This window comes from Monodelphis domestica, chromosome X (genome assembly GCF_027887165.1).
Source record: "Monodelphis domestica isolate mMonDom1 chromosome X, mMonDom1.pri, whole genome shotgun sequence".
NCBI lineage: Eukaryota > Metazoa > Chordata > Mammalia > Didelphimorphia > Didelphidae > Monodelphis > Monodelphis domestica.
In genome coordinates, this window is record NC_077235.1 from 24,095,747 (window position 1) to 24,121,808 (window position 26,062).

General features: G+C 41.2%; 1 protein-coding gene across 14 annotated transcripts in view; it reads right to left on the reverse strand.

Annotated features, from left to right (window-relative positions):
* DACH2 (dachshund family transcription factor 2) overlaps positions 1–26,062 on the reverse strand; it is a 407,226-nt gene that overhangs the window by 99,859 nt on the left and 281,305 nt on the right. For all 14 annotated transcript variants that reach the window (XM_056809003.1, XM_056809004.1, XM_016426763.2 and 11 more), the window contains one exon: positions 854–1,009. In XM_056809003.1, coding sequence (XP_056664981.1) covers positions 854–1,009 — 156 coding nt within the window. The remainder of the gene's footprint in view (positions 1–853; positions 1,010–26,062) is intronic.

Here is a 26,062-nt window from a genome sequence, read left to right on the forward strand (position 1 = left end):
AGTACCTGGGCTCCCCTCTGTGACAGATCCCACCTTTGCTGTATTTCCCCTGAGAACTGAGATGCTGACACAGTGGAATGTTAAAATATTATTTGTTGCCTGTCAATTTCCATGCTCCACGAAGGGAGCCCAAGTGTCAGAGGAAGCAGAAAAGGGACGATCTGACTAGGTTCTTGTTTGGAACCAAAACAGCATTGCAGGAAAAAACAACATGTAAAAGTTTGAGGTCCTTAAAAGAGTTTTCTAGTGTGAAACTGCCACTAAAATCAGCTTGAGTTGGATAATTAATCTTCATGGTATCGCGGGCCCCTTTGGGGGTCTATTGAAGCCTATAGGCCCCCCTTCATAATTATTCTTTTTTAATCCATAAAATACTCATGTTTATAAAGGAAACCAATTATACATAGTTTTATATATATACACACACCTTCCATCTTGGAATCAATACAGTGTATTTGTTCCCAGGCAGAAGAATGGTAACCGCTAGGCAATGGAGATTAAGTGACTTGCCCAGGGTCACACAGCTGGGATGAGACTGAGGACAAATTTGAACCTAGGACCACTCGTCTCTAGGCCTGACTCTCCATCCACTGAGCTACCCAGCTGCCCCCCGAATATAACTTTTTAAATGCTCGCCAGCCCCAGTTTAAGAATCAGAATCTCTCATACATCCCATCCCATCGCCTCTATAAAAGGTGTCGCTCTTACCAATGAATTCAAGATCTTGCATTTCTTTCTGAAAAGAATTTGGGTGTTTCTGCCTACCCAAGGAGTATAGTAGATTGGAGGGGAGAGGGAGAAGAGGAAGGAGGCATGTTCTCTTCCCTCTCTTTAGTGAGGACAATATACGTACTGTTAGTCAGCAGATGATTTTGCTGAAGAGGATTGAGTGGATGGGCACTTCCAAGGCTGGCCTGTCCTGGCAGTGTGGCATGACCCACACCAGGCTGGGTTCCTGGAGTCATAGGTGACTGCATCTTTTCCTTGTCCCAGGAGGATTCACTTCCACCTGAAAAACAGTATATGAAAGAGATTAATCCAACAGTGATCCCTGAAGAAGCCTTCTGATTTCGATTTGCAGCAGTGAAAGCTGCCTCCAACAAAATCAGTACTACCTCGTGTAAACTGATTTGAACACTGCTTTCAAGAGACGCCAATGACCCTTGGACAGGAGCTGCCCCTGGGAACGTGGAAGCAGTCATGCTGTAAACAGGGGCCCCTTCTCTAACAGCTGGTCTATCAAATCTGTCACAACAAAAAACTGATTGGAGGATGGGGGAGGGCACAGGGCAACGAATGCCCGCCATTTTTTGAGTGGTTCTTTAAAGAGTAGGAGGGGAGCGCACTCAGGGTGCAGAGGAGAATCACAAAGACCATGGGTCAAGCCTAAATGGACAGCGTAAAAGAGGAAGTTCCAGCCTTTCTTTCGTGGTTCCGAGATGCAGCACTAGTGAAGGCAATCTCTTCATTAGTCCACTCCAAGTTGGACATATTCTCTCTAGATACAAAAAATATATAATGTGGCTACTATTAGAGCTCCTGTTTGAGTGTCCCTTTGCTTCTGATCACCAAGACAATAGAGCAAAGTAAAGCGCATGTGGCTACACAATCTCCTATATTCTTGTAAAGGACATTCAGACATCATTCAGCATTCTGAGTAGAAACATAGAACTTTAAACTCAATCTCTGGGGAAACAAAGGCAGCAGTAACCAAAGAAACATTTTTGCAATGAATTTGCAATGAATATTTTAGACCAAGTAGAACTTTCCAGAACAGATATTGCACACCGGTCTAGGCCATGATCAATAGACTTGTGTAGGTGGCACCAACTACCTGCTTTATCCAGAGAAATCACTGCTGGGGCGTGGGGGAGGAATTAGGAGGCCTGTCTCTCATCAGTGTGTCTGCCTGAATGACAGCTTACCCATCTGGGAACACAGATGCCTGTGACTCCCATCTGCTTGTAATATGGGGAAGGTAGTCATTGGGTCTGATCTCTTTGGGGGTTTGCAAAAGAGAGTTTCTGGCTAGCTAAAGAGAGGTCTCAGAATGCGCCTGATTTTTCCAGACTTAAGAAGCAGTGTTGCTCGTGCCTCCATGATGCTATCTCCACCCTACAATGGCTTGCTTAAAATCAGCATTTTGTGGGTCACTTCCCTGAGACATGAGAAGGCTTCAGATGAAGTTTATGCCCTAAACCCAGGCTGGGATGGCCCTCTAGTGCTCTTATAGCTGGTCATTCAAGTAAGCCTGGGAGCTAGAAAATTTGGTTTGAATTAGATGAAGTCCAGTTTAGGGCCAGAAATCTTTCCCACATTGTGGTTCAAGCTAAAATCCATTCGGAGTGGGGAATGCTGGTTAGGATGAACCACTGCGCTTCCAAAAAGAGCAGTTTATTTTCACTCTTTATCCAGATGTTTGCTGTGGTGTAGCCACTGCTTAAGGGAGGCAATTTATGGTTGGCATATTGACATAATTTAGCATTTACAATTTGAAATTCCAATTAGAATCAATAAGACAGAGCTTTGCTGCAACGGAGAGGGGTGAGGGGAAAGCCCTAACTCATAAAAAGAGGACGAAAGCACCTTGCAAAATGAGAAGTCCTTAGGCTAACACTTGGCCAATAAACATGATTAATGCTAGAAAATGCACAAATGTTAAAGATCAGTCACTGAGCACAAAAGGAAGGCTTCCATCGTTTTAGCTCTGAGTCTGAGCTATGCATTGCCTTACGAGCATCACAGAACTCTACTTTGTGAAATGATGAGCAAAACAGTGACAGAGAAAGCTCTGTTCAGATGATGCTAAATTATGCCATGTCGTATAATATTGCTCTGCAACAGCATCAGGACTGAAAACTGACCATGCTGAGACCAAGTTCAACATGAAACGTTCAAATTAGCTCTAAGTAAATAGGTAACCTGCCCATAGTGTATTATGGCAAAGGGGTTTGGGAGAATTTTGTTGTTCAGTCATTTTCAGTCCTGTCTAACTTTTCATGAACCCATTTGGGGTCTTCTTGGCACAGATACTGCAGTGCTTGGTCATTTCCTTCTCCGGGCCATTTTACAGATGAGGAAAACGGGGTAAAATGACTTGGCCAAGGCCACATAGCTAGTAAGTGTCTGGGGCTAGATTTGAACTCAAGGAGACACTCATTCCTTATTCCAGGCTCAGAAGCCTATCCACTACATTACCTAGATGCCTGGGAGAATGAAACCAGACCCTAAGATTTTTCAGAAATAGCTAGAATTTGGTCCTGATACTGGGTTTTGTCTCTCCCTGCTGATGAGCACTTCCTTCATACACTATAATACAGTGAGAAGGACCAAGGTGGCTTCTGAAATGTTACCTGAGGTCAGATGAGCAGTAAGTAGGTTCACAGATGATATGGCCTATCTCAAAATGCTTCCAGACTGTCCTTTACCTTAGTGTTATCATTAGGAGCCAGAGATTCCTATTTTCTAGAGGTGGAAACTGAGGTAAAAATGGAATTGAGTCCAAGGGTTTCAGTGAGTGTGGGGAAAATCCTAAAAAGAGCCCCTCTCCTCTTTCCTATCCTCTGAAGCCCAGCCTGATACCATTTTTCCAAATTGGGGAAGGATTGTGTGGCAACAAACTGTGATTACAAACAGAAGCACAAAATTATTTTTAAGTCTTTTGCTGGAAAAAGTTAAAACTCACAAGCATCAGTAAGCCATGTGCTGTTGAGCACTGTTGAATTATAACAAACTCAACTAATTATTTGAAAATATGAAAACCAATACTGGTGATATATCTATATATCTATATCTATATCTATCTATATACTTTTTTTCTGTATTGATGTGGCTAAGAGTACCCTCCAAAAGCAAACACCAACATCTTGGAGGAATGTATGGCCTAGCCAGAACTAGAGGAAAGTTGGCATCTTCCAGGTCCCCAAGATGAGCACACACTGAGGACTAAGGCTCGAAGGAAGCCATGACCTGGAAGCCACTAAGGGACCACAGTCTCTCCCAAGTGCTAGGATGTATGGCAGTTTCCAAAGAGAAAACACAACTGAGCACACTATGTTCCATCAGACTTTGATCATCATCATTACCTCAAAGCAAACACAATTAAAGCAGGGATGTTGGTGGCTTGTACTTGGTAATGTTCAACTATATGTTGGCCTTGGAATTGTAAATGATACTAAAAGAAATGCCCAAACACACAGGCCAAGTGTCTTCGGGATGCTTTGCCTACCTTAGTTCCCAGTTGCTTTGCATTCTGTTTGGATTTCTATTCTAGCCTGGTTTTTTTCTTTCCTGGCATATTAGTGCCAAGGCAGTAGAGCGGCAAGGGCTAGGCACTGGGGGTGAAGTGATTTGCCCAGGGTCACTCAGGTAGAAAGTGCCTGAGGTTGGATACGAACCCAGGACCCTCCCATCTCCAGGCCTGGCTATCAATTCATTGATCTCTAGCCTGGTTTTCAGTGAAGAGCTATGGCCTGGAAGTCAGTCTTGAGTTCAAGGTTTTCCCAGGGCTCATTCTAGGACCCTGTAGCAATCATTCTGCCTTCCGAGCTTTTGGGGATGACGACAAATACTTGCCAGCCTCATTGTCTTCTAAAGAAGACGGGAATTTATATGTTAAAATTCACATGGGAAAATTAATTTGGACAGAAAGGTCACATAAGCTTTCATCCTTTGATGAGCTCTACTGGTTAAAACATCATATGCTAATCTGTTCTAGTCCATGTATCAGTCACTTAAGCCAGATGACCTACAGATATATGTGGCTGGGCTAGGCTAGGGTGGGGGGAGATCAGCATAAATTCATCCCCCTGGCTGAAGAAAACAACTGCTAGCTCAGGCAGTGCGAGAGTAGATTGACAGCAGAGCTAAATAGATAAGGAATGCTGCCTGTCTACTGCAAATGCTTCCCATACTCTAGCTGTTGAGAATGACTCCAAGCTGAAATGTAAATGATAAGGAGCCCAGACTGTGTGAGCAGCTCTTATTTAAGATCCACCTTATAATTAAAAATGAGGTATCCGCCACAGTCTGATTCCAAGAAATCCAGCTGAATTCCTACCCCAAGCCCAAGAAATGGAAAGCCCAAGAGCATTCCAGTACATTCCTTTCTAAATAAAAATGCTGTAGGAGGTGAGGATCCACTGAGGCCACTTTAAGGCCTGGTGGCCAAAGCCTGAATCTCTGGTGTTGAGTTTCTCAGATGAGTTCAGGGAATTTGATCACATGGCATGGCATGGCACGGCATGCCAGGCAGAATGTGTATGTGAGCCCAGGCTCACTGTGACAGCTGGGGAACTGGACGCAATAGTCAATGGGTGGATTCTCTGTTGGAGAGGGCTCTCCCAAAATGGTGATTCGAAAGCGACATTCTTTTTCCCATGGTTTTCCATTTCCAAATGCTAAACTGAGCCGAGTAAATCTGCTGTGGCTGCCATTGATCAGGAAGGCGAATAAAGATAGTGTCAACTGCAGAGGCCTAAGGATGGTTTTTTGTGACTAGACATCTTTTAGAGATACCAGATTCATTTCCTGCCAGCTTAACTACAAAAAGCACCTCCCAAAGCGATCTAAGGCCAAAGCACTGGAGGTATTTTCTTAGTGTGATTTGAGTTTCTCCTCTGAGCCTAAGAGTGTGTGGTCTGTTTAATGACAGTCCCATTATCAAGTGTCTTGGCAGGAAATGAGCAGATGAAGCTGACAGGGCCAATTTCTTTCTCTGTCATGTGCATTCTGGAAATACTGAATATCAATTGCTGAGAATAAAGGTTAATAAATGTTAAAGATTCATTTGAAAGGTAAAGATCTAAAATTCTGAAGGAGTAGCTTCTCATGGCAAGAATACATTGGCTGGCAAAACTTCATTAAAAAGAGAGTGAAAGAATATGAGTATCTTTTTTCATATTTTCCCAATGTTTTATTTCACTGGATGGTTGACTAAAAACTGTACACATTGCTGCCTTAACACTCACAGGGTGCAGCCCTAGATCACTCTCCTCACCTCTTGACTGCACAATTGAATTAGACTTCTAATTGGTTTCTTCTACTCCAATCTCTTGTCTCTCCAATTTTAAAGCACAGGTAAGACCAGGTCACTCTCCTACTCAAGTAGCATCAATGCCTCCCACTGGCTCTAGGATAAAACACAACTTCCTCTATTTGGCATTTCAAACTTTTCCTAGTCTGGCACCAGCCTGACTGAACACACACTACTACTCTTCCTGCACCCAATGTTTCAGCTAAAGTGGCCTAGGAGTTGTGCCCCTGCACATCTTGGCCTTCTTGAATGTGCAACTTTCCTTCAAGGTTCAGTTCAATGGTCACGTCCTACATGAAGCCTTATCATAATCCTCCCAGTTATTAGTAACTTCACCTATCCAGAAATTACCTTTTACGCAATGTTTTATCCTAAAGAAAATAGAAGCTCCCCCATCTCTGACTTCATATCCTAAACATCTAGCACAATGCCTGACATAGTATATAGTATAAATATAGGTTTGATTAACTGAAAGAAGAAAATATATAAATAGAAATCATAAATTTTCTCCTGCCACCTATAGGTATAATCAGTTCAATCCTTAAAAGCAATTTCCATGTTGCATCAATACAACCATTCAGGGAAGCATACACTTCCCCCCACCCCCACCCCCACATGATTATGGCCAGCATTGCCATAACAGCAGAACTGGTTCTAGTCAAAAAGACTACATCTAAATAAAGTTCTCATAGTCTTTTGAAGAAAAAGGAAGCCAATTTGTTCTTTCCCATAGACTGTAAAATGGGTTACCTTTCATCCTCATAATGATGTTCTTCTCTGTGGTAATAGGCTACATACACATCAGCACTGGTGAACCTTTTTGAGATTGTGTGCCCAAACTACCTTCAAGCTCCCTGTGACCCCCCCCACCCTCACCCCTCCACACACACACACATTAACCCAGACAGGGTAGGGAGGAAGTGGGAAGACCTTGTCTTGTGCTGCTGGAAGGAGGGGTGGGGCATGTGAACATTATTCTCAGGTGTAGTGGAGAGGGGGAACGGAGTGGCCCCCATTCAGCATGCCAGGGCATGTATGCCATATCTTTGCCAACATGGGGCTTGAGTGATCCTACCTGACTGACAGTTGTCAATGGTCTCTAAAGTGGCAGACTGATAAGCACAAAACAATCCCACCCCTCTGGGGCAAAGAAGGGCTGGTGCCATTATACAACATTATCATTATCCTTTGAACTTTAAAATGAATGTGTATGACACATAGAGCTTTCTACATTGCACACAATGGGATATCCTAAAACCACTTTATATTTGACTAAAACTTCATACTTTTTCAAATATCCATAGACCCATTTTCTCATTTGACCTTCACAAAACTGTCTGAGCTGGATGGGGCAGGATTTTATTATTCAGTATCAAAACTAATCAAGAAACCAAATCCCAGAAGTAGTCATTTTCCCAAAGAAGAAAAATCAGGAGTGGAACTTAGATATCCTGACCCTTAGACTAGTGAGCTGGTGTATCATGAAAAGAAGCATGACACTGTTGAGAGATGGCCAGTCTTGGAATGAGGAAGATGCATTCTAGTCTGGCCTCTGACACATACCGTGTGTCCCAGGCCAAGTCATTCTTACATGCTCCAAGTAATTCTCCAAGACTTTAAGTTATAAATGAGTTAAAAATCAACATTAGAAAATGGAATTTCTGTACCCTCCTATGTTGATGGACCCATAAATCTGGATTTCACCTTCTCCACACCCCCAAAACTTAAAACTAAAATGGCTCTCAGAAACACTGCTCTTAATAAGCAACTCCTTTATAATGGGTCACACTGTAAATACAGTTAGACTTTGATCTGCATGTATTAAATGGTTTCCTCGGAGACCATACTTTTAGGGCGCTACTGATTGTCAGCTCCAAGAGTTGGTAAATTATATTTGAAAATTTAGTAGGCTCATCGAACCTTTCAAGTCCAATTTCCCAACATTTAAATGTAAATCTTTGCTTCTGGCTCTTCTTGCATCATCATAATGTGTCTTCCTCATGATGCTCTTCCTCATTTCCAAGATCCTTGCCATCTCCTCTTTGTTCTCTGTCCTTCTCATTCTTTCACTCCCCTCTCGTGGAGTCAAGTCAGTATTTACTGAGACAGTCCCAAGCCAACCTCAGCCCTGGCTCTCAGGGTTGGGGTGGGGAAGAGTAGAAGTACTCACAATGATTCCCTCAAAGCCTCCAAAAGAGACTAGAATGAAAGTAGCGTCTATGGAGGAAGAGACTAAGCTTGTTAAAGGCTCATTTGGAACAAGGATTCAAATGTAGGGAGCTCCCCAGGCTGCCAGAAGCTTAGAAATGGCATTCTTCATTCCCTCTGGCCTTGGCCAGGAAGGATAGTAATAGAGGAGAACATGAGAACATGGGAAGGAGAGGCCCATCATCTGTCCGCCTAGAAAGTATTTACAAAATTTAACGTTACCTTCATAGGATAAATGTTTCTTCGACAATGGAACTTATGATCATCTAATGAGTCGAAGAGCTAAGAACCCACTATTTTCACCAGTAAGGCATGTGTGTCTGCCTCTAGCATGTTATTCTCAAAGTAAGTCACTGCCATCCGTTTGGTCTGGGTATTTGACATGGAGAGCTCAAACACTGGGTTTGCTGGTCTACTTCCAAACCCCTGATCGAGCGGCTCAGCAGACGTAATTACTGCTTGTCCTTGCCAAGGTTTTGAAATGTGCCCATTAAGCTGGTAATTCCCAATCTGTCTATCAGTCAGTCATACTTAAAAAATATGTCTGTCACAACTTAGGTTAAGTCATCTAGTGATAATTATACAATAAAATTCCATTGAATACCCAAACCTGTAGTCAATACTTTGTTCAAACTCTACAAGCTGCTAGCCACTAAATCCGAGATGATTTTAGAAGCAGATGTGAAAAAGATGCTTAAGGCATTCGAGAATGTTTCACACCTACTGTCCAGATGAAGAGAATGTAGAATGTATTGTAGGCATAAGAAAAACATTTAAAAACCAACTGTGTTCTGGGCAGAGGGTAGGATGAAGGCCATGGGGAACCACAACTTCCCTCAGTGAAGCAGAGGAAGAAATAGAAGCAGATAACTCAACAGTGATTTTTCTCTCTGCCCAGAAGGAAATGGAGGCAGCAATAATGAAAAATGAACTTGGGACCAACTTCTAATTCTTTGGGATTGTGGGGTCACATCAGAAGCCTCAACTGATACAAGGGAGAGATCATATTGACAGGATGCAGAGAACTAGTTTTTAAATAACTTCCTTGCTCTTTTGGAATTTATGAGAGTAGTATACCCAATAGAAACTAGAAGATGGAAATATAAGCAGGCCCCTCAAAAGGAAGGCTATAAAGACGAATGATGAAAAGAGTAAGGCAATAGAATAGCATCTGGGTAGAGAAAGCGGTATTTTGTCCATTAAAAAAAAAGAATCCCTGTGAATGAGTTCATGTAATCTAACTAGACACCAAAAGGTATAACAGGGAGAATAACAGGGAAAATGAGAAACTGATGGTCAAAGAGGAATCAAGAGGGAAAACATGATCTTTAAAGGAAACCATATATTAGTTTTAAAATAAAAAAGTATGGCAAAACACATTTTGAAATGTGCCTTAAACCACCCAACTCTGCAACTAAAGGATAAAGAGAAAACAGACTCAGAAAAAATAAAATTATGACTTTGACAAGGAAGAAATAGTATGAATTTTAAAGGAAGCCTATTTCCCCCAAAATTCAGATACAAAGTTGAAGTGTGGATGGCTTATCAATGTCTTCTTCATGTGCTCAAATATCTAATCTTCTATTTCTAAAAATATGTTTCACATTAAATGAAAGGGGAAAATACATCATTCTGGCAGATGAACAGTTACCCTTTCAATACTAAAAACTCATGGAATATCTGCATTCCCAAAAGACTGTGACCAATCAAATAAGATATCTGGGTGCTATAGCTATTGTTACCACTTGTTTAACTGTCATAAAGTACATTGAGAGGCAAGGGCTTAAAAAGTCATGAAAATGTATCTGAGACACAATGGAATGAAAATTCTTTAAGCCCAGAGAATATCTGCATTAGGGCACCCTCAACTTAATTTGCTGGAAACTATTTTTCAAGTAGCATTACTCCAATATGAAAAACAAAGAAGTCTACATTTCCTGATGAACGCAGAATACACCTTCTGTTTAATGGCCTTCTTTTGGACTTGTATATCGAGTACAGAATAGTGACTAGGGTTTCAGGAAATGAATGTAGATGTGTCAGAAAGGGATGACAAAAGTTCATAAATCTGAGGTCTGGGAGAGAGAGGTTCTCCAATCTCTAAGGCTTGCATGACATATAATGAAACTTGCTGTTTGAGGAAATCAGGTCAAAAAATAAAGGAAATCTCCTAGATTGAATAATGAACATAATTAAAGTTCACTCTGCTGTATTTACTGGCTCTCTACTTTGTTTAATAGTTACAATTCATGGATATCTTAGTTTTCCTATGAGAACATCCTGAAGACAGATACTCTAGGTACCTTCCTCAGTCCCTAGCATAGAAGTATTCAACAAAAGTCTATTGATTTGAATGATTTTAAATAAGAAATATCACTGATATGTGTAGTAGATTTGCCAAATACCACCAAGAAGAAAAAGGAGGAAGAGCAACCAATGGCTCAGCCTAGTGGTGTGCTTAGAAAGTCGACAGTCACTGTTATGTGGGCAAATTTGAATTATATTTATGTGCACGAAGATGATAGCTGATAAGAATACATCTATTGTGTCCCTTCTTATCCAAAAAAGACTTCCTAAGAGATGTTTATAAAATTATAAAGACTGAATTCGTTATAAAAGTGTAGACTGTTCATTGGTTTGCATAGACATTTCTGAATACAACGCATACTACGGAAAAGCCAAATGGTCCTCTCTTAAGATCATCCAAAGCCATCACCAATCCAGATTAAAGCATTTTTCTATCAGAGCTCTAAGACAAGATTCTCATGTTGCAGAGAGAATTCAGGGAGTGGGGAAAGGTATCTAAAAATGGGTATCTTTGACCCATATTTAACTTGTGAAAATGTCTGGTTTCTTTTCTGCACCTTCTATGATTCACAAAGAAAAATGCAGCATATTCTCTAATCCCAGGTGTCTCTGTTCCTTAAATATTCTCGGGAGAGTCAAAGAAATGGGAGATGGTGTGTTTAAGAATCATGGTTTTGAGGTTTCTTAGATGCCTACTAAGTGCCAGACACCATGCTAATTGAAGAGGGTAGATGGGAGGCAGGGAGGGAGGGAGAGAGGAAGTCCCTAAGGCAGATGCCTTCATTCCTGTTGGTCCCCTTTACTCAAGTCTGGGCCTTTGGGGAAGAGATTCTAATGGAATAAGTTGTAAGACTAGCACTTGATTGGAAGCAGGGCAAGTTGCTCTATGCGTGAAGCTATGGCATTCTTTATCAGCTTTAATGTACACCAATGGCTAAGATGCTATACTGCAGTGGTTGCTTTTTCCCCATGTGTAATATAATACTGTATATACCTGTTTTCATTTTAAATGGTTTCTATACACCCAATATATATGTGTGTATATTATAATGAATATACTTTGCCTTTTAAAAAAGGAGAGAGGGAATCTGCCATGTAGAATGGAAAGTGTGAGCTGACTTTTGAAGGAAACGAGGGATTCTGGGAGGTAGAGGAGTGTGTTCATTATGGAGGGCAGTCGGTACAAAGCTATGTTGATGGGAATGGAGAGCTACATGTGAAGAATACTCAGACAGTCACATCTAGCTGGCCCCTACAAGGCATAAAGAGGAGTCAAGTATAATAAGACTGGCAAGGAAGTCTGGGGCCAGGATGAGAAAGGCTCTCAAATGCTAAAGAAAGAAGTTTGTGATTGATGCTAAAGGGAAGAGAGTGATGCTGGAGTTTCTTGAACAGGGAAATGACATGATCAGGAGAGAGTCTGAGGCTTGATATAGAGATCTGAGAATCATTTAAATCCATGGAAGCAGATGAGGGCCCTCAATGAGCACATGCTGAGAGGAGAGGGCACAGGACAGAACCATCAGATTCCCCCAGAGTAAAGGAGTCTGATGGGATCCATAGACTTTAGCAGAATGATGGCCAAGGGGCACAGGACACAGAAAGGTCTAGAACGCCAGCTCTAGAAGAAAGTGCAAATGAGTCTCTGCCCATTACTATGTAATCACTCTAGGGCAGAGATTTTGTTCTTTTAGCACTTGAGAGACAGTGTGGTTTAAAGGATAGATAGACAACTTTGCCATCAGGAAGACCTAGGGTCAGGAATGCCTCTGTCTGAGATTAGGTAACAGGGGAAAGTCACCTCATTTCCTGCCTCTAAGCAGGTCTTTAGGGCTAGTTTTCAATGAAGTGTTGACCTGGCTGGTAAAGGACATTTCCTTACAGGGGAATACCCTATACTAATGAATTCAGAGATCCTGTCCCTACCCCTACTCCTAGGGCTTAGAGCACAGTAAATCATTAAAAATGCCTGGATATTCATTCATTCAATTATTCACTCATTCATTCCTTCATTCATTCAGAACTAGAAACTAACAAGACTAGCATTCTGGGCCAGAATGTGTACTTGTAGATGTGGAGGCTTGATAACAGGACAGATTCCCTTTCATTACCTCTTATTTGCATACCCTACAGGTGAAACTGACTTTATACCAACCAGTGAATGGAGAATAAACCTACAAAGACCAAGATCCCAACTAGAGATCACCACTAAACTCGGCCTGATAACAAAGGGAGGTGCACTAATGCATGACTACTCACACTCCTAGTTCACACAATGCCAACAAATTGGGATTGGGGAAGGGGGTGGGGGTACTTCCGCCAGGAGCTCCCAGCAAAGAATGCCTGCTACATTTGGCTAAGCATCAAGTCTTCAGTTTCCAAGATTGACAGTCTGGCTTGTGAAATGCATTTAGAAAAAGAGAATGCATCATTCATGCCTGGAAGTGAAAGGAAAGGCTATATGTTCAATTTCCAAATTAGCTTGTTTAAATTTTATAAAAATAATAGTCGCTTCAGCATTATTGACACTCTAAAAATATATGCATCTTAAAAGTTTCTATTTGTCTCTCTCTTTTTTTGCATTAACCTGTCAACTGTGAGAAAATATGCTCCCGAGATGTTATGGTGCAGAAAAAAGCACAGATCAGTATTCTAAATAAAACGTGTGAGATCAGGGTCGGGACAATTCATACTTATGCATTAGCACACACTTTATAAGCTCTGCCAGCATAACACTGCACAGTGGACTGTGGCCTGAGAGATTTGGTTCGGAATTCTAAAAAACTTTAAAAGGAAGTTTGAAAGAAATATTAGAAATGGTTCGGGGGCAGCTGGGTGGCTCAGTGGATGAAGAGCCAGGCCTAGAGATGGGAGATCCTGGGTTCCAATGTGGCCTCAGACCCTTCCCAGCTGTGTGACCCTGGGCAAGTCACTTGACCCCCATTGCCTAGCCTTTTCCACTCTTCTGCCTTGGAGCCAATACACAGTATTGACTCCAAGATGGAAGGTGAGGGTTTAAAAAAAAAGAAAGAAAGAAATAAGTCCAAAGCTCAAATTAGACCATTTGAGAACTGGAAATGATTGACAGGTCGAGCCCCACTCCCTCATTTGACCATGTAGCCCAGAGAAGGAAAGTGACTTGGTCAAACCTACCCAAGGAGAACAAGAGCCCCAGCAATCGCAACACGCTGCCAGCCCCGCATTCAATTTGATCCAAACAAGTTGGACCACCCATGTGAACTTTTTATTTTCATTAGTACTTTCTTTATTTCATGAGCAGTAGATACATCATCTTGGAAGATCATGGAATGGGAGTGAAAAGACATCTTAGAGACCATGAATAAACTGGGATCCAAAGAGGGCTGTTCAAGGTCATACAATTGACAGATGTCAAAGGCAGGATTTGAACTCAAGTCCACTAACTCCAGTTAATCCCCTATCCACCACAGCATGCTTCATTTCCATGTTCAAAGTGTTGGTGATACTTAAAGGTAAAAGAACAAGAGGACTGAAGGTAGAGAGATGCCTCTTCTCCATGCAACACTGAAGGAAGTAGAGGGGTTTTTGCATATAGCATTTTTTTTTGTAAAATACAGCACCTTATTACTTTAGAACCCTGGCCCATCAATTGTTTCTAAGAGGGCTCAACTTGCTCTCTTGAAATATATTAGATGCCGGGTAGACTGGCCTCAAATCAGCATGTACAAAAAGTCAATGGAAAATCTCCATCTTTTAGTAGAAAGTTGAAAACAAAATGGCAACCATGTAATAAAATAGATTTGGGCACCCTATTTAACGTTTATATTTTACTCCTGGAGTCCCTAGAGAATTTATTTAAACTGTGTCTCCTCCCTTCTGTACCTCCCCAATCCCTCATCTCCCAAATGCCCAACTTCCTGAATAATGACCTAAAAAGAATTCTTTCTGGTGTACTCTGTGTGTGTGTACACACACATGCATACATGTACTCATATGTGCATGTGTAAAGTGCATGAAAATAAAACAATCTTTTTTCCCTGTTTATGCTTTTCTACACAAAAGAGAAACATTTCTGATTGCACCATCCTAAAATAAATTGCTTCCTAACATTGTTGTTGCACAATTTTCTTTTCTTTCTTTTTTTAAACCCTTACTTTCTGTCTTGGAAGCAATACTGTGTATTGGCTCCAAGGTAGAAGCGTGGTAAGGGCTAGGCAGTGGGAGTTAAGTGACTTGCCCAGGGTCACACAGCTAGGAAGTGTCTGAAGTCATATTTGAACCCAGGACCTCCCGTCTCTGGGCCTGGCTCTCAATCCACTTACCTACCCAGCTGCCCCCATATTTTTCTTATAATCAATTTAGATCCAGAACGATTCTGAAGGTCTTGGGACAAGGAATGCTCTCCACCTCCAGAGAAAGAACTATTGGAGCAGGAATGCAGAAGAAAACATATGATTTCTCACTTGTTTACTTGGGTATATGTTGTGGGGTTTCACTTTCAAAAATGAACAATGTGGAAATGTTTTGTGTGATATTACATGTATAACCCAGATTGAATTGCTTGTCAGCTCCAGGAGAGGGAAGAGAAGAAGGGAGGCAGACAATTTGGATCATTTAACTGTGGAAAACTTGTGTGGAAATTTGTTATTAAGATAAAATAAAAAATTTTTTAATTAGTTTGGAAACATTCCCACATTGGTAAGATATACAAAATATGTGGCTGGCTGTTACCAAGTTGGAAAAAAAGACTGGGGGGAAAAAGCTTTTGCTTATAATAAACTGAAAACAAGATGGATACCATGAATTGAGAAAAGGCCAGTCAACTGCACCATAAGAAATGGTAAAAACTGGACTTCAGAGAAACATGGGAAACCTTGTATGAACAGATGCAGAATGATGCGTGAACCAGGAAAAGAATACATACAATGTGGCCATGACAATTTTAACAAAAAGAACACAAAAATCAAGCAAGAGAAGAGATGAAGAAATCTACCTCCCTCTATTCTGTAAAGAGGTGAACAGAGGCTGCACACATGATCGTATGCACGTCTAGGTTTGTTGCTTTTCTCATACATTTTTCTCTTCTACAAGAGAGGGCTTAGGGGAGGTGACTTGGATATTTGAGAATGACCAACAGCAACAACAACACAACAGAGATGGACTTTGCCCATGAATACGGAAGATGTATGTTGCTTCAAATGGGAAATCTGACTTGGCTGTCCTCATAATCCAGAGAAACATTACTCTGTGCTGAAAAGATGAGATGTTTCCAGCATCTATTGGGAATATACAAGTGGAAAGCTGTCTGGGCCTTCAAGTGGCTTATCACCCATTGGTCCTCTGTCATTTTTCCCTGAGACTACTTATTACGTTTCAGCCAGGGTATGAGTATGGACCACCTTGATTATCATTTTTTAAAAATGTTGACAGCTTGCATACTCATACCAATGCCCAGTTACAAATTCCAAATGTTTTTTTCACATTTCTTGTGAGCAATGCCATCTGCCAGAGGTGGCATTTCATGGCTGTTTACCCTGACTCCCTCCAAGAATTCATCTGCCACTCTCTAATGCTGTCTGAATAAAGGGGATTAAGACTCTGATGCAACAGAGACTATTGATAATTTGGTATAATTGGGAAGAAATGAAGATAAATGAGGTTGAGGATGGAGAGGCAATTAGTTGAGCCGCCTGTACAGCTGTGTTCTCGGCCTAGCTCCCCTGGCCTTTTCTTCAGTGAGGTATGAGCAAATTAAACATAATGACAAATACACACTTCCCAAAGCTCATGTACTTTGCAAAACTTGAAGGTGCACTTTTCCCTTTTGAAATTTGTGAGTCATGCTTCAGAAGTCATTTTACCAGAGTATGCAGACACCCTTTGTCACGAAGCACCACTGGGCCTGATTTTTTCAGGAATGATTATTTCTTGCTCCTCTTACTTATTTACTTTCATTTAACATTAAGCAGCTATTTATTTCTCAAGCACATTGAGGTTCCAAGACCTGGTTTCTTGTTAATTACAGTGAAATATTGAGGCTAGCTTTTCATTTCATATCTCAGATGCCAGCCAAGAACTCCCTCTGCAGTCAAGGAGAGCTAGTCACTCTATGAACTCTGGGAAAAGGACTCGAAAATGGCTTTTGCCTAGTTTGATATTAGCCACAGGGAAAAGTCATAGCCAGCTCTCAAAACCAGGCCATCTTTAGAGACGATTGAGGTATTTTCAAGGCAAAAGCATCCATTTTCATGAGGATATTTTAGGTGGCAGGCTAGAAAAGAAAATCACTGAAACTGTTTAAGGACTGCCTAGTTTATCCCCCCTCCTAAGGGAAAGAGGGCATGTGTTATAGCTTTCAGGAAGGCTCTTATTGGTGAAAGTTTCCTTGCTTCTCCTTGATGTACTGCATAAAATGTATTTCCTAGTTTCCCTCTAGATATAGTTAAAATGACCCTGCTGGCTCAAGGACCATGAAAGGGTCCAAAATTTTGTGTAACAGTTTAAGAAAACTCTGAAAGTTCATTCATCCTCTTCTGACTCATTCAGAATGAATAGGCCGAGCTCAATTATGAAACAGAGGTCTGCTAAACAAATGAATAATATAAACTACACTTGAGAGACAGTGTTGAGCTTCTATAAGAACTTTAATCTACCTTACAAAATGGGGTAATTGTGAATAGTTCCTCATGGCAAATGATGATATCATACTGCTCTTTCATCCCAAATAAGGTAGCATGCATGGCACAGAGGATAAAGGGTTGGTCTTGAATTCTAGTCCCACCTCTAAAACACATTGGCCCTGTGACCATGGGTAAATCTCCTTATCTCTAGTAACTCTAACCTTTCTAAGATTCTCAGTTACAAAGAGGTTGGTGATCACCATTAGCAGAATTTTCCCATAGGAAGGTCTCAATTACAGAAGCAATCACTTAACTGTACCTCCCTACTCGCCGCCTGTTGCCCCCAACAGGAACAAAACCAAACAAAACATCCAATGGCTAGAGTAGGTCCAACAAGAACTATACTTGTCAGCATTGGTTAATTGTTGGCTTTTCCTATAGGATCTACTTGAAAGTAACATATTATCATTTCTCTTTCAACTATTTGATCCTGGAACTCTCAAATTCAATTGTTAGCATTTTCTAGGATAAGCATTCACAAATGTCTCTCTCCTGCTTTTCAGATAACCCCTTTGGTCCCATGAAGTGAGACACTCAAAGACAAGACACACAGGACAAAGAAATCTATGAGAAAGTGGCATACGGTACATGACGTGTTCAGGATATAGATTTGGGCTGAAATGGCATCTTTTCCTCTGGCATCCTTACGGGATAGGATATATTTCTGTCCTTACTTCTGTAAAAATTAAATTTCTAATTGAAATATTATATTTTAAGAGATTTATTAATGATCATTAGAAATCAAGGAATAAAGAGGATAAAAAATAAAAAAATACATGCCCATGGCTGGTCAGCCAGTTCAGCCACCTTACCACCACCAAGCTTGGGACAGGAAGTAAAAAAGGTGGGATCTTCCACATCCCCACCTAATATCCCCTATCTACAGGAAGTACAGAATGACAGGAAGTCAATGGGCTCCAGGGAAATGTAGTTCTTTTTTTAGGGTAATAGATTTTCAATTATACATTTCACAGAAGAATTAAGGGACTTGGGTTTCTTTTCCTGATGTAAACAATCATCTGAGACCCAGATGATTTTTATCCATTGAACAAAACTGGTTCTTCTGCTTATTAATAAACAAACCATCTTAATGAGAAATTTTGGATCTCTGATATAAGTCTCATCTCACATGACTCTTCTGCATATTTACCATTCAACCATTAAGTGAACCAGGCCTTATTTGATTAGAAAAAAGTGGCCTTTTGATAATAACAATAATGACTGATCTCTGGGCTGACAAGTGAACAGTTGCAAGAGTGTCTGTCATTCCCTGGTCTAATAAACACAAAGTTATTCAATGAAAAAACACAGCTTTTGGTGAGGGTGAGCAGAACAGGAGTTGGATGGAGCTATGAAGGTGACTTCCAGACAGAAGCAGAAAGCCCCATCCTCTGACTGCACATGCAAGAACACCTCCAGTAATCAATCACTACCAAAGGTGAGAGAGCAAAGAGGAGGGCTGGGGCTTGCAACAAGTCTTTAGAGTTCTGGGGGATTGCGGAGAGAACAAAAATAGCCAAAGGTTCTTCTCTTGAGCATTGCTGGTGTCAAGGTTAATGAGCTAAAACTAGTTAAATTGATATTACGAAATTAACGACTTTTTTATAGTACACTGCATGGATTTTAACAGACAAGCTAATGTGGAATATAGCTGGTCCTAATTTAATTAGAAGGTATCACATGTATACAATTAAAAGCATGGGAGACTGTAGTGCTGGGAAATCACTGTATCCCTTTCTAGCTCCATCCAATCCATTTTTTCCTCATACAGAGTAATGTATTGCTGTTCTTATCAGTTTACCAAATGCGATTCAGTTGTTCAGCAGCCCAAACTAGCCAAGTAAATAGAAGCAAATCTAAGTGAATACACAGAAAGAAATCAGATTGTGAAAGCATTACTATTGACATGTTTAATTTATCTTAATGAAAAAGCTCTGTTACCATTTATTTTTATGTCACCAGCATATCTGTCAATACCAAATGGCCATTCTGGACTTGGTGGTCTTGGCTCCTTAGAAAACACAACCAGCCCACAGGGAGAGGATGATGAAAACATTGCTATCCTCTTGGCCAAAACTGTCTTTCTCATACCGTATTTCTCCCTGTGGCAGCTCAGGAAAAAATTCTACCTCAAATCCATATGATCATAGAAGACCACAGTCTAAATCTTCATGCTACAGATGGGAATGCTGAGTCTCGGGATAGGGAACATAATTGTCAGAGGGGATGTAACTAATTACTCACACATGGAATCACAGCTGGATCTTATGGGTTCCAATGCAAGACACATTAAAGATTTCCTTTTCTTTCCTAGGAAAAGTTCAAGATCCAATTTATAGCCATTAACTCCAGGAATGATAACATAAAAGAGCAAACATTAGACGATGCTTGCGGGCAGGACCACCAGATCACACAGAAATCCAACACATCCACTCCCATATCCCATATAGGATATGAAAATAGTATCGGTGACTGCAACCCATCTCTCATTTGTGATAACTACTCTAAACTGATTTTTCTGTATTCAGGCTCTTCACCTTATAATTCAAATTGCTTGACTTGGGTGTCACCTACATTTTTTGTCTCGGGTTTTGAAGAGAGAGAAAAGGAGGATGAAAAGGGGTTAAAAAGATTAAGAGGATGGTGTGCCCAGATTTAATACTTTAAAATTCTTCTGAGTGTCATAGACATAGACCTGGAAGGGGTAAAATTCAAGAACCTGGGCACAAATTTTCAATTAGAGAAATTCTATGATCCAGAATCTTAGTACTGAAGCTCAGTCCATACCTTCAGATCCCCTGTAATTAGTCAACATGTGTTCTCCAAATAGCTCTCACCTTGGATATTTGAGAGGCACTATCAAGTTCTTTTCAGGTAACTAGGGTCAGCTTAATGCATTAGGGAGGCTCTAGACAACACTGGGAATAGTCTGAGTCCCCCAACAACGCTTGAAATTCTTGCGCCACCCCTCCTACCCTCCTCATGTGGAGAAGAGAGGAAAGAAAAGGCTTTCATTCTGTAATTAGAGGTCCTTTAAGAATATAGGGAGGCCATTTTCCCTCCTTCATGCCTAAAGTATAAAATGTCCAGTCCAAGGAGAATTAGTGTTAGAAACTTCATCTACTCTCTTCCTGAGTTCTGGGGAATGTTGTCCTAACTGTTGATTCGTGAGACAAGCTCAGTATTGTTTTAACCTTATATCCTTTTTTAATTGATTCTTTTAACATTTTATTTAGTAAAGTGGTGTTTATGTTATGTGAGCCCTCTCTAACATCGTGTTTTAGGAGAAAAAGGAAAGAAGGAGGGAGGGATGAAGGGAGCGAGGGAGGGAGGGAGGGAGAGAGGAGAGAGAGAGAGAGAGAGAGAGAGAGAGAGAGAGAGAGAGAGAGAGAGAGAGAGAGAGAGAGAGAGAGAGAGAGAGAGAGAGAGAGAGAGAGAGAGAGAGAGAGAGAGAATATGGAGAAATGGGAGAGCCCAGGATATCTGAAGGTAATTTTTTAGAGTTGAGATCATCTAATCCAAGTCTCATTGTACAGATAAGGAACCAAGGACCCAGAGAGATAAGGTGATTTCCTAAGTAAGTAGGATGATGGGGGGGGGGGGGTTAAATAGTCAGAAAAATTAAGTGAACAACTAGAACTCTAAAGGGTCTTAAGAGACCATAATGTCCAACCGTTACCTTTTCTAGATTCCATGACAAATGCTCATCCAGCGTCCCATCAAAGGATTTTCATTTATTCAAGTCCATGCTCATTTACTAAGTGCTTATCTTCTGTTTCCCTTTCTTGTGCTAAGTGTGGTGAGAAGGCCTAGGGAGAATCACTTGACCTGTAGAGAATTTTTTGGCATATTCTGTCTTAGAAACTTGCCCAGGGTTGCAGCTGGTATTTGTCAGAGGTGGCACATGAACCCAGGACACCCTGGTTCTCCAGCCACTTCACCATGCCATCTTTCCTTCTTCTCTTAGGAAGGACAGCAAAGAAAACTACATGGTAGGACATGAATGAGGGAAGGGAGTCTATTCCATGAAAATATCTAGTGTTTTTCAGAGTTGGAAACCCAACCAACTGTACCACATTTCAACTTAATTCACGGTGATACCTGGACACGTAAAAGATAGACGGAGGCCCGTGAGATCTCTTCTGCCTAATACATCTGGTTACACAGAAGGGAGAAGCTTGCTTTTTTGGTTCACCATCTAAGCTACCAGGTGCTTAAACCATACCTGAGATGTGCTAAATGACTTCATGCAAAAATTCCAGAGGTCTTAAAGTTGGGTAAACTATTTCACAGACTCATAGGATACAGCTAGAAGGGACATCAAAAGCCATCTACGATAATCCAAGGCCTCTCTTTTTATAGTTGAGGAAACTGAGATCCAGAGAAAGTGACTTACTCAAGGTTGCACAGTTAGTTTATGGTCTTTATAGCAATATTATTATGTATTTTGCCCCAAAGAAAAATCAAAAGTATACTAGTCCATTGTGGTACAAGAGAACATAATGGACTTCTCCAGTAATGGCTTTACAATGTCCCTGAACAACCTGCAGCGATCTACGGAAAAAAAAAAAAACTATCCTCAAGCAGAGGACAAACTGAGGGAGTAAAAACACCGAGAAAAAGCAACTGCTTGACTACAGAGGTTGAGGGGACATGATTGAGGAAAGACACTAAATGAGCGCCCTAATGCAAATACCAACAACAAGGAAATGGGTTCAGAGCAAGGACACATGTGATACCCAGACGAATCGCGCGTCAGCTCGGGAAGGGGTGGTGGGGGTTGGGTGGGGGAGGAAAAGAAAATGATCTGTTTCCAATGAACAATGTATGAAAATGACCAAATAAAATAATGTTTTAAAAACTAAAACAAAAAAAAAAGTATACTAGTCACATCTAATTCACTAGCGACTATAAAAATGAGTTCCTCTAATTCTCTTTTCTGTCTATCTACATTTAGCTACACTAAATAAAGAAAAGGTTCTACACTTAATGAAAAAGAAGATGAAATGAGGCAGGGATATGGTTATTATTCTTTCTTGTTTTAGAGATCAAATTTATGAAGAAGAAATGAGGGCAGGCCAACACCAAGTAATTACTCATTAATTTCCAAAAGGGGCTTAGTCAACTGCCATTAGCTCTGAATTGGGAGTCAAGAAATCAAGGTTCAAACCTGGCTTTGCCATTTACTAAGCAGTATGACCATGAAAGGGGTGTATGGGGTGTTCAGGGAGAAGTAATATCTCTGGTATGGAGGGCTTGTCGTGCCCTTCTAGGGCAGCTCTCCAGCCACTGACCCTCACCTCACACCCAGCTCTCACTTGTGGCTCCCAGTAGCTGCTAGCATGCAGCAGTGGCCACACTCTGGGCAACGGCTTCAACAGGCCAGCTAAACCTTGTGAGGGTAGCCATCGGGTCGTCATGGACCCCTGGTGAACCAGGGCTTTGCTCACACAGCATGTAAAGACTGCTTCGGCGGAACAGGTGGAAGAAACCAACGAGAAGGTTCAACGGCTGAGAGGGCGACACAGCAAAGCACTGTGGAGTGCTTAGGGCGTGTTGGAGCACAAAGGACAACACTGCCATCCAATGCAGCTGAGGAAGACTTTTCGTGCCAATGGACCCAGGCTTCCAATGCCGAGAAAGTGGGACTGTCTCTGTGCATCGACTTTTCCACTTAAATCTACATGCACAAGTGTCTTTGTGCACACTCATCTATCATAGATGAAAACACACAAAGACAGTCGTCATCCTCGGTTACCGAGAGACTACTACTACAAGGACCATGAACATATTACTTTTACCCCAGGGGCCTCAGTTTCCTTCTCTGTAGAAAAGAATTATCTGGACTAGGTAACTTCTAAGGTCCCTTCAAGTTTTGACTAGGACATTAAGTATATCAGGCAGGGCTTCAACAATAGCAAAGAACATCAATTGCAGAAATATTTGCACCCAAATTTTTGTTGATGCTGGTTAATTGTGACTTGTTTAAAAAGTAGGGAGGGCCTCTGGTAGAAATGTTGAAAGGCTTACCAAGAGGCAAGATCACTTGCTGACCCCAAGAGAAAATTCATGATCTGTGATGAAACATCCCATCCTAGACTTAGAGAGTTTGAACTGATGGATAGCAAACATTTGTAAAGTGCTGCATGATATGAACAAAAAGAAAAGGTGGAAGGCAACAGCAGTTGGTAGGAGCAGGAAAGACTTCATAGTCAAGGTGTGATTTGAGCTGGAAATCCATGCTAAACAGGGATTTCTAGAAAGCAAACTGAGAGCGAGATGTCTTAGTTCATCAGTCTGCCTTCAGGAGAGAATAGCTCACAGAAAAGAATGCCATGAGCACACTTTTGGTCCTGAAAGTTTTCTTCTAGCTAGGGGAAATCCCTCAGGGTCCTTGTTTAACTCATTTTCTTGGCCAAGGTCTGCAGAGCTGGTGGACAATAGCTGGAGGCTTTCTTTTAATAGATTTCCTTAATCTCTCTAACCTTCCCTAAACCAGTATTAAGATTGACTCAATTAAACTATCAATGGAATACATGTTGATTGAGCACCTACAGTAGTGGATGACTCAAATCCCAGTCCTCAGAGAGTTTATACTCGATTTAGAGGATGGAGAGGAGTAGACCAGAAGAACTAGCATCTTATCCCTCTCCCTCCAATCCCCACTGACGAAGGGCAAGTTGCACCTTTTTAACCTGGAGCAACTGCATCTACAGAGCCTTTAATTTGTCAACAATCATGGAGACAGCACAAGACAGAACTCTGGGCCTGTAGAGAAAGCCACCACTGTTGAGAGTCCTGGAGATGACACCAACAACTCCCTAAGCCTGTCATTTCTAGGAGGGTTTCAATATGCCTCTGTAGAGAGTCTCCACATCTATGATGAAATCACCAGTCCTTGATATATCGACACAAGAAATGCTGATGAGAAGAGTGCACGCAAATACTCTTAATGACAAAATGAAAGGGCATAGGCAGGCTTTTATACACATATTGTACAAGTTGACCACATCCTCACAGTGCCACAGTTGAATAGAATGTACAGAAAACACAAGAACCCACTATGTAGCCTGCTGATATTTTAAATATAAAATACTGACTGGGTAGAGCAAATCAGAGCCTCTAAAGAGCTCTTCATGCATAAGTTAAGATCACATGAGCATCAATGAGAGATGAAGATCCTTCTACAACTGCCTGATCACATGGGTCGATGGGGATAGGATTGGGGATGGAGACTCTAAACGATCACCCTAGTGGAATTATCAATAATATGGAAATAGGTCTTGATCAATGGCACATATAAAATTCAGTGGAATTGCTCATGGGATGCATGGGGTGGGGTGGGGTTGGGAGGAGGGCAGGGAAAGAACATGAATCACACTAACTATGGGGAAATATTCTAAATTAAATAATTTAATAAACTTTTTTTAAAAAAAGATCCTTCCTGTTCTGAGTTTGCCATCAACAGAGAGGATTTCTTGCACAGAATCCAAAAGAAAAAGACTAAGTCCCTGTGGATGGTAAGTTCCCCGAGATATGCTTGCCTCTCAATCACACTGTGCTGACACAACAACATCAAAACTACGAGAATCATAGGGTGTCCCTCTGAGTACACTGGCTCTTGAAAGAGCTTACTCTAACAATACATGAGGGGAGGGAAAATGGATGAAGGATGCTATGTGTTTTGCCCAGACATGACATTAAGAGCCTCACATCACTGGTACACAAGCATACAGATGCTGACCAGATCCTGCAAGATGACAAGAAGCTAGGCCTAGAAGTAACTAAGAAGAAGAGACTGAGCCAGAACATCTGTAGAAAATTGCTTCATCCAAACTACTATTGAAGCTTAAGTTTTAATTGGTCAGCCCCAAAGACAAGTTTATTTGTTTGTATGAATGTATACACTCTCTCTCTCTCTCTCTCTCTCTCTCTCTCTCTCTCTCTCTCTCTCTCTCTCTCTCTCTCTCTCTCTCTCTCAGAACTGGAAAGGCTCTTTTTCTTTCTCTATTTTCCCCCTTTTCATTCCTTCTTTTTTTCACGTACAACCTTCCAGCCTTCTTTCTTTCTTTTCCTTTTGTTATCCGGATCATTCTGTTTTGGTTTATCTGATTTCTTCCCAAACTCCCAGAGGCTCCAAGTCTGCTGTCCCTTCTTCCATCACTGCCATCTTTCATTGCTCTAGTCCATCTGCTATCCCAATTGCAGCAGCTGCAGCAGCAGGAGAAACCACTGTTCGTTAGGCTTCCTCCCCTCTTCCTAAAGAAGGAATCTTATCTTCTTGTCTCTAGGCCCTTTTGAAGTTGTGGAGCTCGAAGCCTACTAAAAATTTAATCTGCCAGTTTCCCCACCTAAACTAACAAATCTGAAGAGCAACTGTATTTGTTTATCTCTTGTAAAAATAACTTAATTACAAATACTCTGCATGCACAAAGAGGGCATGGATCTTGAACCCAAGCAGGAGAACTCTAACTTCTTTGTTGTGGACACCTACTTTCCATCCCATTGACTGAGGGGTCACTCCATATTTGGCAGCATAAAAGATGAAAAGCCAGTGTGGGCAGCATGCTTCACAAAGGGAATAATGTTCCTGTCCAGGAGAATAAAAGGCTCTCCCTCCTGTCAGAAACTGAAATCCACTTCATCACCTCAAAACACGGGCAGGGTCACAAACCCAAGCTTTGTGAAAATTTCCATTCTAATTACATTGGACTCTTAGTGATTATGATGTCACCCAAGTCTATTAACTTGTCTATGGATGGAGTCCTGGTGGGGGCAAGTTGTGTTTATTCATGTTATGTTGTTTGTGCTGGGTTTGGGTAGTTGTCATGGATCTCGAGGTACCACTATGTAA